Source organism: Gadus macrocephalus, chromosome 14, assembly GCF_031168955.1.
Source record: "Gadus macrocephalus chromosome 14, ASM3116895v1".
NCBI lineage: Eukaryota > Metazoa > Chordata > Actinopteri > Gadiformes > Gadidae > Gadus > Gadus macrocephalus.
This window is the reverse complement of record NC_082395.1, coordinates 10,290,925-10,305,845: the sequence shown is the minus strand read 5'-3', so window position 1 is coordinate 10,305,845 and position 14,921 is coordinate 10,290,925. Positions and strand designations below refer to the sequence as shown.

General features: G+C 42.9%; 1 protein-coding gene across 3 annotated transcripts in view; it reads right to left on the bottom strand.

Annotated features, from left to right (window-relative positions):
• Nucleotides 1–980: 980 nt before the first annotated feature.
• mettl15 (methyltransferase 15, mitochondrial 12S rRNA N4-cytidine) overlaps nt 981–14,921 on the bottom strand; it is a 35,483-nt gene continuing 21,542 nt past the window's right edge. For all 3 annotated transcript variants that reach the window (XM_060070754.1, XM_060070753.1, XM_060070755.1), the window contains exons 3-6: nt 13,131–13,267; nt 6,772–6,954; nt 4,809–4,987; nt 981–1,567 (exon numbers count right to left, since the gene is read on the bottom strand). In XM_060070754.1, coding sequence (XP_059926737.1) covers nt 1,116–1,567; nt 4,809–4,987; nt 6,772–6,954; nt 13,131–13,267 — 951 coding nt within the window. In that variant the 3' untranslated portion in view covers nt 981–1,115. The remainder of the gene's footprint in view (nt 1,568–4,808; nt 4,988–6,771; nt 6,955–13,130; nt 13,268–14,921) is intronic.

The window sequence follows — 14,921 nt, the reverse complement described above, 5'->3', positions numbered from 1 at the left end:
ATAGAACATTCTCAGATTAACCGCCACCTGTGTTTCCATGGTAATTGAAAACTTGTAGTCATAGGTAACAATGATTGATTTATAATAATTGATCTGGCTCTCTTGAGCTCAATAAAATATATACGCTTGGAGTATTTATCACAAGGAAAAGATTATTATTATTATTATTATTATATTATTATATTAAGATTTCAATCTGCTAAAGAAGTTCAGGATCAAGTCCAGAGTCAAAAGAGAGTGATTCCATGAAAATCAATAGCAATAAGCCAAAGCCTTTATCGATTATATGATAATAGGTGAATATTTAAATGAAATCTATATAATTGTCATTTTTAGCTAAAGTAATTGCAACCAAAATAATAGCACAGTTTAGTTCCGATGGCTATGTATCAACCATTGTGACAATGTCTAGAAGGACAATATTAAGCACAAGCATTTGACATTGATTGTCGTAAAACACTGCACTTTCAGATGCAGTTAAATGTTACTCAGTCGTTTAGTTTCCAAGGTAACAAGTAGGGTATATTTATAGTGTCATGAAGGAGGCAGGGAAAGAGAGAAAAAAAAGTGTTGATCGTCTTAATGGAGCAATAACAATTAGTCAAAGTAAAATAGTAAAGTTCATCACGTCGTCTGCTTTAAGTTAAAGTGAGAAGATGTTTCATAACAGTCACCCTTCTCATTCATCACCAATTCTGACACTTGCGTCACTTGGTATTTTGTGGCATTACTGATTCATGCAATACAGTAGAAGTTGGACTCTATTGCTCATCGGGAGGAATACGAAGAACACACAGAACCTGGGTAGAACAGTTATCTCAATTGAAAATAATAAAGTCAGTACGTAAAAAACAGTCCTTTAAAGTCTCTTTTTTTTTTGCAATATATTCACTTGTGAGAGTCAAGGAAGATATGTAAATGAATCCATATAAATAATAATAATTATTATAATAATCATAATAATAATTGAAATCTTCATATTTGATTGGATTGTCTTTAATATTATAATAATTTATAATAATCTAAGTATGGCCACATGAGGTTAGCGGTACAAAACTATGACTACGACCAGAGAAATGTTTGAAAACACCTATCGACAAAACCGTCCCAATGTCCTAGCATCTCAGCGCGGCTCGGAGCTTAGCGGAGCGACCCCGAGGGTTCTCCGCCAGCTCCTCCTTCCCTGGCGTTGTGACCCCTCTCTGTAGAGGCGACCAGTGCGACGTCGTCTTCGTCCGGTTCCCCCCCATTACCTCCTCCCCCTCCTCCTCCTCCCCCTCCCCTGCCCCTCTCCGGAGCCTCTGGCCCGGGTGTCTCTGGTCCAGCGTGGCCATGTCCCCCCCGCTGAGGAAGCGCTTCACCAGGCGGTCCTCCAGGGAGTGGAAGGTGAGCACGCACAGGCGACCGCCGGGCCTCAGCAGCGTCTGGGCGGCGCGCAGCCCCGCGTGCAGCTCGTTCATCTCGTCGTTGACGAAGATGCGCAGAGCCTGGAAGGTCTTGGTGGCCACGTGGGACGGGCGCTCCAGCTTGTCCTTGCGCGCGTAGAGAGCGGCGCTAGGGAACGATCCTTCAGGGAGAGGAGACAGAGGAACAGGGAGCACCCCTGAGAATACTGAAGCTATTTATTGCGCCCTGATTAAAATTGTGATCGGATCATGACGCCGAGTCCGTGGTAATCAGGATATTAGAACATTCTCCGAAAGGGGGTTGTCTTCCTTTTACCGCTCCGTATGAACTAAAAATGAACTTCAAACCATGGGAAATACATCTACACTTGTGGAATCATGTTAAACTTGTTATCATGTATAACTAGTGAATAGTACTGTATACTACTGTATACTACTAGGGAATAGTAGTTGTGACTCCATTAATTACCAACTATGGCCATAGCTATGGCTACAGTGCAAAAATACAAGCACGTGTTTTTTTTATGCAGACTCAAGCTCCACCAAGCATGTAGTTACAAAGTCTGATTGGCATACATATTTTATACTTATTAATTCTGCTGGCTGATAGAAAGACTAGCATACTACATAAATCATTCTCCAGCCTGCTGACAAATTACCCCATTGCTTTGTGTGGGAAGTTTTTAAATCCAATGTCAATTACTATGCAACTACGTTTTATATTTATATAAACTGTTGCGTGGTTCAATATTCCTGGCACTTACTTAGGCAGGGGTGTAAACAATCAATGATTGCTGCTGTTTAAGCAAGACTAGCCATGAAGGAAACCTCCCATAATTAGACTATATATATATTATGGGTCTCCTGTGGTTCTACTACATAAAAAACGCCCTCCTTTAATTCATCATTGAATACAGAAACTATTCCCGGAAACTCTTTTCAACCACTTTTCAAACAACATTTCACTGACTAGAATTGTGTGTGACCTGTTGCTGACATTACTCAAGACAACTGAACACACGTATCCATCACAAGCTCACTGTATAAAGCCAAAATCGAAAAGTGTTGGCCCGGCTGACTCGGACAGGAGCAGGGTGTTCTCCCCAGGTGGCACTTCCTGTCTAGATTGAGGGAAATAAAAACTCAGGGATGGTTGTTTTAAATAAATATCCAGAGATGGATACAAACTGAAAGCACAACAACAAACAACCACAAAAAGAAACTAAGTAGTGTGGCATTTTTCTCCTCCTGCGCTCAACAGCGCTCCGTGTGACTCACCCTGCAATCAATACCAGGCTTGGCCGGCGAGGACAAGCTCTGGTCTGGTGTAGCGTAACTCTGTGTGCTCGCTCTAATTCATCCCTCACAGCTCCCACAGTAAGAGCCTGGGACCGGGGGAGAGAGGTTAAGCCTGAAAAGACTCTCAGACATTTACCTCCTTCTGGTCCCATGTGATTCATTCTTGACTGTGATGCAACGCCCTATGCAGCAATGACCGGCTGAATGCATGGCAATGGCATGAATGCCTCATCGATCCAAAAAACCTATTCATCAATCGAGACTGCTGTTTATTCTCTTGGGCAAACCTTGATGTGCATCGTATGTTTGGTTGAGCATGTTATTTGTGTAATTTACCAGAGGGAAATGTAAATAGTCGAGCAAGAGACAGAGACAGAGCTGTAGGGACTGTAAGCAGGTGAGTCCAGACTTTGCGTGTTACAAAGCTCTCAACGGGCATGAGCATGATGTCCACACTGTGTGCAACCATAACACGTGCAATTCTTTAGAGATCGTCGGTCTTATCTTTTAGACGAAGGGAAGGTGAACCTTGAAAGAGTGAAACAATCTTTTGAATTGAATTGTGAATTCGTCTCTCGAATGTTGTTTGCAAGTGACCTCAACTCATGGTCGTGTAGGCAGGCTCGTTTGCTGTTATGGCGTTGATGTGACGTCTTTAGGTTGCCCATGGACAATGCCTGCAAGCACCCATCGTCATGACAACCCCTCATACGTAATCCCATCTCATCCCTCTCCAAGAATTATTGTCTACTACTGACCTGTAGAACAACAGTGGGTGTATACATCTGAAGAAGTTAAAACATTTAACAAAAAGGGTTTGCATCTTTCTAAATTCCCCCACAGGATGTATGCAGAAAAAATAAATAAAAGACTATAGAATAAATCCTGTTGGTGTTTCTCACTGTCGCGCTTTCTTTCGCTAGGCAACAGTGTCACAATAGCAGCCAGGCGCAGACCCCCAGGGACCTGCAGAGACCCCAGGTACGCATACAGGCCCCAGGGACCTACACCAGTCAGGACCTCTCCATTTGATTGGAATAAACATTTGTGGTGAAGCACTTTGCTCTTCAAAAGAGATCAAACAACTGCCCTTAGTCACACCTGTTCTCCCCGTGTGACGCACGAACCGCGATGTGCAACAACTACTGAGAGGACATCTCACTCTCACTGCTGCGCGCAGACCAAGACACGTCTCTTGAAAAATAATGCAATCCCTCGGAGATGCGAACATAAATACTGCCCTTTTTTTCCGTCTGTTTGTGTGTGTGTGTCTGTGTGTGTCCGCGGGTGCGCGTGCGTGCGTGCGTGTGTGTGCGTGTGTGTGTGTGTGTGTGTGTGTGTGTTTGTACTTGTTATTTTTTTGCAAATACGTGGGTAGCGAGTGACGACGAGATGAAACAGTTGGGAGAGAACAGTTTCTAATGATGCAATCCATCAAGAGAAACTATGGATAGGGAAGGAATGCAAACGTAGCATGAAAGTGCCATTGCGTCTATAGATACTCCGTTTACAAGGGGCCACGCCTTTAAGCTCTCTAGAGAAAACACATCTTAAAAGGAACAGTGTATATGTGTTTGGTTTCATTTTAGGGGAGGGGGGGGGGGGGGGGGTGGGTGCGTCAAAAGGAGCATGAATGTGGACATGAGGGGTCGTTGCAGACGAATGGCTTCCCCCCGAACCTTCTTACTGTGGATTTCCTGGGAACCGTGATGAAGCTGTTGGGATGAATGTGATGGTGACGGCAGAGGATGTGATGCTGGTGAGCAATGCGTGTCTTGATGGTGGTGGTGCCGGGGAAGTCTGTGGTGATGTCTGTAGTTGAGTGGTGGTGGTGGTGGTGGGGGATGGAGGGGGGGAGGCGAGTAAGCTGTGATAATGGTGGTGTTGATGGTGGAGGTGATGGGGATGAGAGTGCTGTGGGGAGGAATGAAAGTGGGGACGGTGGTGAGGAGGCTGTGGGGATGGACGCATGCGGTGACGGTGGTGGGGGAGGTGTGGACGCCGTGTGGATCGGGGCTGTGAGAATAGTGTGGGGATGAATGAGCGAAACACAATGTGGTGACGGTAGTGGGGAAGTGGGAGGATGGGGTGTTGGTGGCCTACCTGCCACCACGCTGGCCAGCTGCTGAGTGCGTGTGATGGGGCAGATGCTGCGCGCCTCCACGACGGCTGAGGAGATCTTCCTGGCGTGTCTCTCCTCCCCGTACGCAAGGAGGATGGACGCAAGGGACTTCTGATCCAGCGCGTTCACAACGTCAGCAGCGCGCGGTGTGTCGGGATACCTACGCACACACAGGAGCCCAATTAGGTTGCGCTGACGTCACGGCCTCGCTGACAAAGATCAATCCTGAGCGAGCACCGCCGCGCTGGAGTCGATGCCCCGGAACATAAAGCAACGCTGTCGCTTTAACGGGGAGGTTGGTATTACACACTGTTCTGAAGATGTCGATTTTCATTTGACATCAAAAGGTCTATCCAACGCTACATCCTTACATTTGCATTGGTTGGCTGTGACAAATTGACAAAGAAGGCACAACGTCAGCATGCTAATGTGTTACATTGCATGGGTCATTCATATTTGAACTACTAACAGGTGCCTGTTAGTCATGCCGTCATGCCATTTGTCCCATTAAATAGCATCATGTGGCTGAGTCTCCGCTTGTCCGTCCAAGAGAGATGACAGTTAATACAAAACAAATACATTTGCTTTATTTTGCATTAGCAATAACCTTGTAAGAGTAACATTTAGAAAGAGCACACTATGCAGGTGTGATAACGATTTTAGATAAGTGGGTTTAATCTAAGCCTCCTTTGGGTCTACATGAGGGAACTTTACAGAGCAAACCAAGGTTGTCTTTCTTACAGTAATTATAGCACTATCTCATTTACGAAATTGGCATGTTCCGATGGGGGATATTGTTTTAGCACGGCGAGTACAATATAACCACTGCAATGTGTGAATTTCCTGTTCAACGCTGTGAGTCACGGGTGAGACAAAACAAAGTCATTGAATGGACTGCCTTTATACAGCGTTTTTCTAACCTGCGCAATTCAAAGCACTCAGTACCTCACGTTCTCCCATTCATACACACATTCATACACCTACTGCACGCGTCAACCATTCAAACCATTCGTCTGGAGCAGTTAGAGCGAGGCGTCTCGCTCAGGGACACCTCGACACTAAACCAGGAGGAGCTGGAGATCAAACCAGCAATCTTCTGGCTGTCGAACAACCTGCTACGCCTCTTGAGCCACTGCTACACGTGGTCTTGTTGACCGATTGCATGCAGCAGACTATTGGCGGGGCCGGTGAGATTTGAAATTTCAATTGTTCAGTCGTGCAGAGTACCTGCAGCAATGGGGCGCTTTGATTTGGTTTTGGCAATTTTGATTATGTCCCAAGTATATTGGGGTCTTTAGTGCTGGTGCTGAACTGCAAGGAGAATCAGCCTGAGTGGAACTTGATGGGTAACTTCAAAGATAAAGACAGTATTTGTTAGTTCAATGTTGCACAGAACTGGCTAAGTTCAGTCGATGGTCTCATTCTATATACATTAATACAACCGGGAACACTCCTTATTTCACTTACCCTTGCCTCTTATTGAAATGTTCCTCTGCGCTCGAAATTCATAATTATTACACTGCCTAAAACGCAGCCACCTTCTTCGCTCAGAACTCTAACTGCGTGCCTTCTCTGAGTCCATGAGCAAGTCAACGCAGAATTTAAAATGGGAATTAGTTTGTTTGTGGACACTAATGGAGAGGCCAGGGCTGTTCAAATGTGCTTCTGTTTGTTGAACAAACCAAAGCACAGCTAAGGGAGCTGCCCAAACACTTGTTTGGAATGTAATGGCAGGTGGGAAAGTAGCTTTCTGTTTTGTCCTCTTTGGCAACATCTTTGACGCTAAGCTGTAATCATTTGCAGAGTTTCAAACAGTGTCGCCACCGACAACCAGGTCGTAACAATTGTAATTGGCCTTCATGAGCATGCCAAAATTCTTTGAGATTACCACTTTAAATTAAAAACCAATTTTTCATTTGATTGGCCTCCGTTGGTAGAACTTGCCTGTCTCCATCCATCCTCATGTCCAGGGGGCCGTCCCTGCTGAGAGAGAATCCTCTCTGGGCCTGGTCCATCTGCATGGAGGAGCAACCGGCATCAAGGAGCACCACATCCAGACTACCTGGCTTCACCTCCTGCTGAAGGATCAGCTCGCTGAACCGGCCCAGCAAGGGTTGGAGACGACCACTAGGAAAATACACAGTGGAAACACAGACACACGGAAATGGATGTCATTTCAAAGCAATTCACCAGGATTATCATAACAATTTTGAAAACAACGTTTAAAATTGGGAAATGTTTTGCAAATTGCAAATAAAAAGATGTGTTGCTTAAGGAAAAAAGGGAAGCCAACAAAAACTACAATATGAACCCCCTTCAAAACAGCAATGTTATTTTACCAGGTGTTTTATTTATATTTATTTACAAACTATATTTCGAACCAATGCCTCACTGAATATAGAAAAAATGAAATTATTATTTAGCCTTTTTGCAAGCACAAAAATGGTAAGCATGACTCATCATTCACATTAATTTCACATATATACTGAGGGACTGTAACATTAATAGAACACAACATGCTGATTATAGCGTTATTTTTTTGAATAAAATGCACTTGCTGCTCATTTAACAGGCATATTTTAATATCTCAGGGACTTCCTTGTTGAGCTAGTTCCTGTCTTAGAGTGACCCCGTACTGGCTCAGTGCACAGGTGCTGAGATCCTCAAATCACATTCATGCATTTTTCATGTGACCTTTAAAGACATCCTGAACAAAGATGATGGTGGCAGTGAGACACGCATATATCCACCACAGAGAACCAGATCTCTGCAACACGCTTTTTCTAACCTTTAGGTCAGGACCCCATGTGTGACCCTGCCTCCACCCTTACGAAATCCAACACACACAAGACTGCTGCCTTCCGATACATATAAAGTGGCAGTGTTGCCAATAATGTGCTTAGGTTGTTTACTGTGTGTTTCCTATAGGAATATAAGTGGGCGTATGTGGTGCACTGGGTATTAGGCTGAGGCATGGCTGTTCAACAGTTCTATGTGTGGCAGCGATCATGAGGATAAATCTAACACCATTCTGATGCTGATGAAGACCTTCCATTCGCCTCCATTTTTCCTGGGTTATTTTACCAGCCGAAAAAGTGAAGTGTCCCCCCCCCCCGTCCCCCCAACACATTTTGGTTTGAACTGCCTTCCTAGTGCATCGCATCTTTCAGGAAAGCCTTACCCATCGGAGAATAAGCCAGCGTTCTACACAAGGCCAGGCTCTGGCATGTCCTCTATTTCTACACCCACGGGTGATAGAGAGAGGGGCAAGCGAGCATCTCACCCACGCTGCAAGGGCTTTCCTATTCCCTCGCTTTTTCTTATTCATCGTCTTGCATAGTCATTATTTGTTGAAAAATCTATAGCAGAGGATTTCTCGTACTCCCCCATAACATGCGCAATCCCTCTCTACCTCCTCCTTCCTCTCAAACGCTGCATAACAGAGGCACCACCTCCTCCCCGGAACTCTTATGTCCCTTTGGTTCACAGAGGCAGTTTATAAACAGAGCTCTTAATGTCAAAGTTTTGGAGCGTTTTGTCTTCTGGGATTCTGGTTTAAAACTGTGTTTATTTGTTTTGATTCTCTTATCCATGTCTTGAGAGTTATTAAAGGAAGGAACATTTTATTTTGCTACAGTCAGTAAAGACAAATACATTGGGTAGGCTGTATGAAAATAAGCCAATCAGATTGATCAAACTTCAATGGCATGATGTGACCTGCAAAAACAGTACACACCTGTTTTGGCAGATGTCTACCGCAAAAACAGTCTGACCATATTAGCAGTTGCATAAATAAGTTGTGTAGGTTTCAAACATCTCAGAACCTTTTGTTATTGCCTTGGCACATTCAAAATGGGTTTTGAGAATTAAATGGAGCAGGTGTAGCCTACAACCACAACATTTGCTTCAAAGAGCTACAGTTCTATTGTGGCAACTTTGTCAGGCATTGAGTTGTATCAAGTCCAAAGTAAATCAAGTAATTTTTGTATGGCCCTTAATCACAGTTACAGCCTCAAAGGACTTCAAAGGAAAATTTTATGACACCCCCTTACCCCATCTTCCTAAAGGGCAAGAAAAAAACTCCCTTCATTATCAAAGAAGTATCCTTCGAAATTAAAGAGGGATTCCCCGTTCAAGGGATGTTTAGGAGTGCAATGGGTGCCAACTTGGACAGACACCATAATGGAGAGGGAGTGTCATTCATTTAATTTCTTTCCTGATATTAGAAATTCAAATGCTGATGTCCTTCTGTTTTTCTTACCAGCTTTGTGTGTACAGGAACCTTTGGTAAGAGACAGTGAAGCAGAGGATGTAAAACAGTGAGGATCGCAATCACAGTTCTGTTGATCAAAACGATCAAAAAGGGCTTGATATGTTGTTTATCATAAAGTGTACATGGACAGCATTGACTTGTGCAGTTTACTATACAAACGACACTCACAGTATGGTTCTCTCTTGAAAACACAGCAGAAAATAATGTTCACTTTAGGTCCTTTCATCTGGGAAGTCAGCAATAACAGAAACATTTTCAATCGCCACCAGCTTTGAATTCAATTATGACACTTGTGACTTGAGTGCAAATAATTTCCACAAGATGTATTATTGCTACGTGGACCTTGCGATACATCTAGAAAGAATGTGAATTTATAGCATTGGATAATTTACAACTGAAATATGAACAAACTAGCATTCCCTGTGAGACCATACATTTCGATTCGCCATTCAAAATGTGAAGAATTGGAATTCAACTGAGCTCCCATTGAATGAGGTTGATTGAAATAAAAAATGCAGCTGTATCCATTATTTCATTATGTAACTATTTAACACCTTAAATACACTACTAATTGGTTGAATTAACTGAAGAAACTTAACTTTCCCTTTCCATGTCCAGTAGTGAGGAGAATCGAGATTATACTTGACTAAATACAACACAAATCGTTTGAATAAAATTATATGCATGTTTACAAATGTATACAAATCTGCAATAGAAACATAGAATATTTGCTTCAGCTGGAAGAGTCAAAATGTTATTCTGGATTTGATTAAATTAGATACGATTTTAAATTGGTCTGTCAGCACAATATATAGGGCATTCATAAAAACTACCTTTCAAAATAAAAATAAGTAAGTGCTGTTAATACATAGGATTTTATTTTGATTCAAAAGAGGTTTCTCCATTGGCTTTTCCCATTAAATGTGTCATTAGTGTGGCTGTTTGCCGACGTACGACATTAGTGCCTACATACCAGAAACAAGCTACGCACAGCAGCCTCCTCTAAATCATGTTTTTCCAAGCCACGGAAGGATTCAAAAATATGCAAAACAGTTACATAATTTTTTTTAATTATTAACTTCTTTATGTGGCTTATACACAGGGTTGGAGACATAAATGTCTTATGTAAGGTCTTATATTATTAAATAGGACAAGTTTCAGTAGTGTATGAGCTGAGGTCCAAGAGTGGGCTCAAAATTGCTAGGAAGATCTTGCTTGGATCTATTTATAGGTGACGCAACCCACAACATTGACATCATCAGAAAAACTAAAAGGAGAATCATAATGCAAAGTCTGGCCTTTGGCCCCAAGAGGTTGGATTTGGTCATTCAAAAACATAAAATGACCAAATGTTGAAATCACCTGCTGTATGGAGCCAAACTTTTTGACCCTGAGCACCACAACCTATCATTTGTTCCAGTAAAAGTAGGTTTTGACTGGAGTAACAATCTCATGAACTCCCTTTTCTCTTGACATAAATGGCTAGCAAGCAATTGGCTTAAATGACTATAGGAAGTATATTCTTCTGCCAGAGTAATGCTTCGTGAAGAACCCTGTCAATATCCATATGGTCGCCGGTGACTGAGTTGGCATGACATTGAGGTTATGTGAAACTTTTTTGTAATTGTTATTCACAATGTTCAAGGCCAAAAGTGTTACAAGAACGGTGGTACAGTTGCAACATGCCATTTATACTAAGTTAACTAGTGCAAGAAAATGTTTGAAAAACATCGGGTCACACAATGTTTTTGTGTGACCCGATGTATAATTACGACCAACTGGAGAAACGTATTGTGGTTTCTCCACAAAACAAGTCCTAATCCACCAATTCTAGTATTGTCAGGCCTCACAACAGACTGTGTGAGTGCATGCTCATTCAACAAGACGCGTTGCCTCTTCACAAATCAAGCCTGAAATATTCCCTACGTTGTACCGCTCCCTTCCTTTACCTGCGTCACTGAACCATAAGACAAGATACTGATTGATTGTTTTCTACAGGGGGGCTAGTAATGAAAATATCTACAGAAAAAGGTAATAATAACATCTAATAATTATATTTTGGTTGGGAATTAGTCAACCTGAATCAACCTTCCGGTGAAGCTTCTTGTGATGTACTTAAAATGTACACACATTTTCTTTTTAAACAAAAACACCTTCAGCTAACCAAAGGTTAGTGCTTAGGTGTTGAAAGTACATTCATGTCTGTCCCAGACACAATGCAAAAATAAAGTGCTTAAATGGATCCTTATGGACCAAATATGTTGTGGTTTAACTCAAGTGTTAGCCTGCACTTAGAGGTTTCAGACATAGGAAAATGTACACACGACATTGTGGAGATAGCTGGGGTGCTGTGGTAACTACAATGGAGTGTGTCAAACATGTTGGAACCTCGGACGCAACATGGGCTATTAACATGTCGTCAGGCATTTCATCATCCAATGAAATCCCTCCCAAGGCAGCATCCGTCAGTGTGAGATCATTCAGAGAGTTTCTTTGGGCCTTTTGTTGGCGTTTAAATTACTTTAAGATGTTACTGAACAAACTCAAAAGGTTTGGTGGTTGCTAGGTTGGCGCCACTGTTGCTACCCATCTTCCTGTAGCAGGGTAAGCTGGCCTCAAACATAACATTTATATATTTAAGTAATGTACGTATGAGTGATTTTGTTTGTTTGGTGCTTATTGATAATACGCAAAGACAATGTTGCAGTGGGGCTTCACCTTGTTAAAATCTCGAGGATGCACATTGTCATCCTGAGCTATGTGCATCATTGCAACTCAATTCTTCTTCACTACCAGATGACAATGAATCCAAACAGGAGCCCACATGGGAGCAGAGGAATAAAGGGAGGTTTGTTTCCTGATGTGTGAGGTCTCCATTGATACATAAGGTAGTATCAAGGCAGGGATCAGTATGATGTTCTAAAATGATTCACACAGTGGAAATAAAAATCAATACATACAAAACACTTACCTACTTCAAGACAGAAAAAGTATCTACATTCACGAACTGAAGCGCCGGATTCTCCCAGAAAGACGTCTCTTTCTTTGCAACCTATTTAACTACAAGTGACTAAGGACACGCTCCTACACAGTATGCATTACCAATGTGTTCTGTAGAACATGGAAGGAGGAAGGGAAGCAGAAAACTCTCCAACCTTGATGTGTGGGTGCAGCGTGTGGGTTGCCAAGGTCTTTTACTCAGGCTTCCAATAATATTGGCTAATTGCTAGATTTCTCCAGCAACTCTTAACTTACATCACGAGTGGGTGTGCAAAAGGCTTTAGGACGGGGGTATAGTGCGGCTAACAGAATGCCATGCTTGTTCTCCCCCCATCTCTCTCTCTGTTTGTGCTCCTTCCCTCTTGCAGCTCCAGTAGATTCCCCTGAGAGAGGTTTCCCCAAGATCTACGTACAAGGATTCCTTCCCACGCCATCATCTCATTTTCATCCTCCCTCCCTTGCCCACGCACGCACATGCACAGGCACGCACCAACACACACACGGTTCTCTCTCCCTTATTAGACATTGTGTCCTGGTGTTTCCCTGTTTCTTTTTTTTTGCTCATGCTCCATTCTCTCTCCTTCTTCTTTTCTTCCTCGCTCTACCCTAATTTCTTTGGGTTTGTCCTTCCTACCTCACTCCTGCCCACTCCTATCTGATGGATTCTCAGTGGGAGGCAGCATCTCCCTCACGCTGCAGTCGTGGGCCGTTGCTTCTGACAAATGACACGCCGGGCCCACCAGCGTGCGTGGGGGTATGATAATCTTTAAGACGGAGGAGCGGCTGAGAATGGATTGTGCGACTAACGGGTGTTTGGATTCGTATTGAGTTCGAGAAAAGTGAGGGAGATGTGTTTCACTGCAACACGGTTGGCAGCTAAACGGATGTTTACCAGAGGCCAGAAATAACGTGTGCGTGACTATGATGGGTGGATGCTTCCACAGGCTGTGTGCAGAGTTTGCACTATCATATTATTAGGGACGCATTAAATGACGTATCTTTGATGGATCGTATAAATAAGGGAACTTACTTGTACTGCTTTGCTAGCTGCTGGGCCAAACCGAATGCCACAGGGTCTCGATCTAGGGCCAGGACCGTCACATCAGAATACGTATTCAGAATTTCTTTGGTGTGACCCCCGCCTCCAAACGTCATGTCCAGGATCACCTGTGTAGACGATGTGAATGAAATGCTCAATGTTAACTGTGTGATCCGATATTAGGTGAATCCATGAGCAAGCAGTTTGGCTCCGACAACCACCTTTGTTGCCATGTTCTGAATGTTATTTATGGGAGGAAGGCATTTATAGCCTAATGGTGGAGACTGGATTACACCCATCCATCCCAAAAGTCACGTTAAACTAAAACGACCCAGTCTGGGAAAGTACCAGTAAACTCTATATGTTTAAGAAACAGGCCATGAAACTATGAATCTATGATAAGTTTGTAATCGGTGTCCTTGAATGAATGGCAGTTCTTTTTTGCAGGTGTTGGTGTGTTAAATGTTTTATGGTTATTATCTGGAAGTAACTCAATAAAAATGTTAAAACTTAAATATTTTCTATGAATATTTAGAGAGCAAGGATTTATGGAGTCTCACAACCTAGGTGTTTAGTTCTAGTTGGTTAGCTGGCTGTGCTATGCATTATATCCACTGTGAGTTATTAGTGTCCCAATCACCATACTCCAATAAGGGTTTCTGCTGCACACCAATAGGCCAGTGATGGGAATCCTATTGAGGTAGACGAGGTAGATGCAAGTAAAATTTAAGCAGCTACTTTAGAAGAGGAAAAAAAGGGAGGAAGGCATCCCCGCAATGTTTAAAAGTTGTACATTGTTGAACATCATCCATGCCATGGAGTATTTTGGTAAGTCAGACACTATCGTGACACAGACCCAGTCTGACTATCCACAGTACAGACCAAGTAGGACCCCTCATATGCATTCATTCAGTAAATAAAAATAACACAGGGAACAAATTAACAGAAAAATGTCATTAAATAAATTAAAGCCAGTTCCAGCCACCGTACCACCCATGTCTCTACCGAAGGCTACCCAGACATCCAGAGAAACAGATGCCCCACAAAGCACCAAAGAAGGATCCCAACTGGAGCGCATCGCTTGTGTTTTGGGAGCTTTTTGTTCGTGTTTGAGAGTTGTACTTGAATAGCTTTAGCTGACAGTCCTCACAGGAACAAAGTACTCATAGTGTGACCCGCTTCTCACCGTCACCATTAAATGTGGTCGCGGCAACGCTCGTCTGACTAAAGAGGGGAATATTGAGAGCAACACCCTGAAGCAACATGGTTGATGTGAAAGTCGGTATTCTAAGCAGGAGCGGCGTATAAATAACAACACGACAGAATGCCAAACATTCATAGTACCACTAGTCGTTTCCAGTTCCCTCCAAAGATAACTTCCCTCATCACGTACACTGGAGAAAAACAAGTGACATGTTGTTCAGCATCGGCACGGCTTAAACACCTGCGGTGGTCAGCGCATTTGACCCCAACTGAGGAAAAACTAACTAGCTAACCATGACCATAGAAAGTGTGGTGGATAGGGAAGAACTTGCTCAGGCGATTAACCTCCTTCCATTTAATTAATCTATTCCTCTTTTGATTCATATAGCATTTTCAGGTTCGACACAACAGGGTTAGATTGTGACACTTTACTGTGTATTCAGAAAATCCCTGCTCGAATCTAAATGTGAACAACTCAAGGATATACCAAACCAGTGAACTGCAGCTCTTTAAGATTTACCAACAATTTTCCTTGGAATTAAATTGCAGGTATAATCGTCTACAGGCATCAAAAAAAGG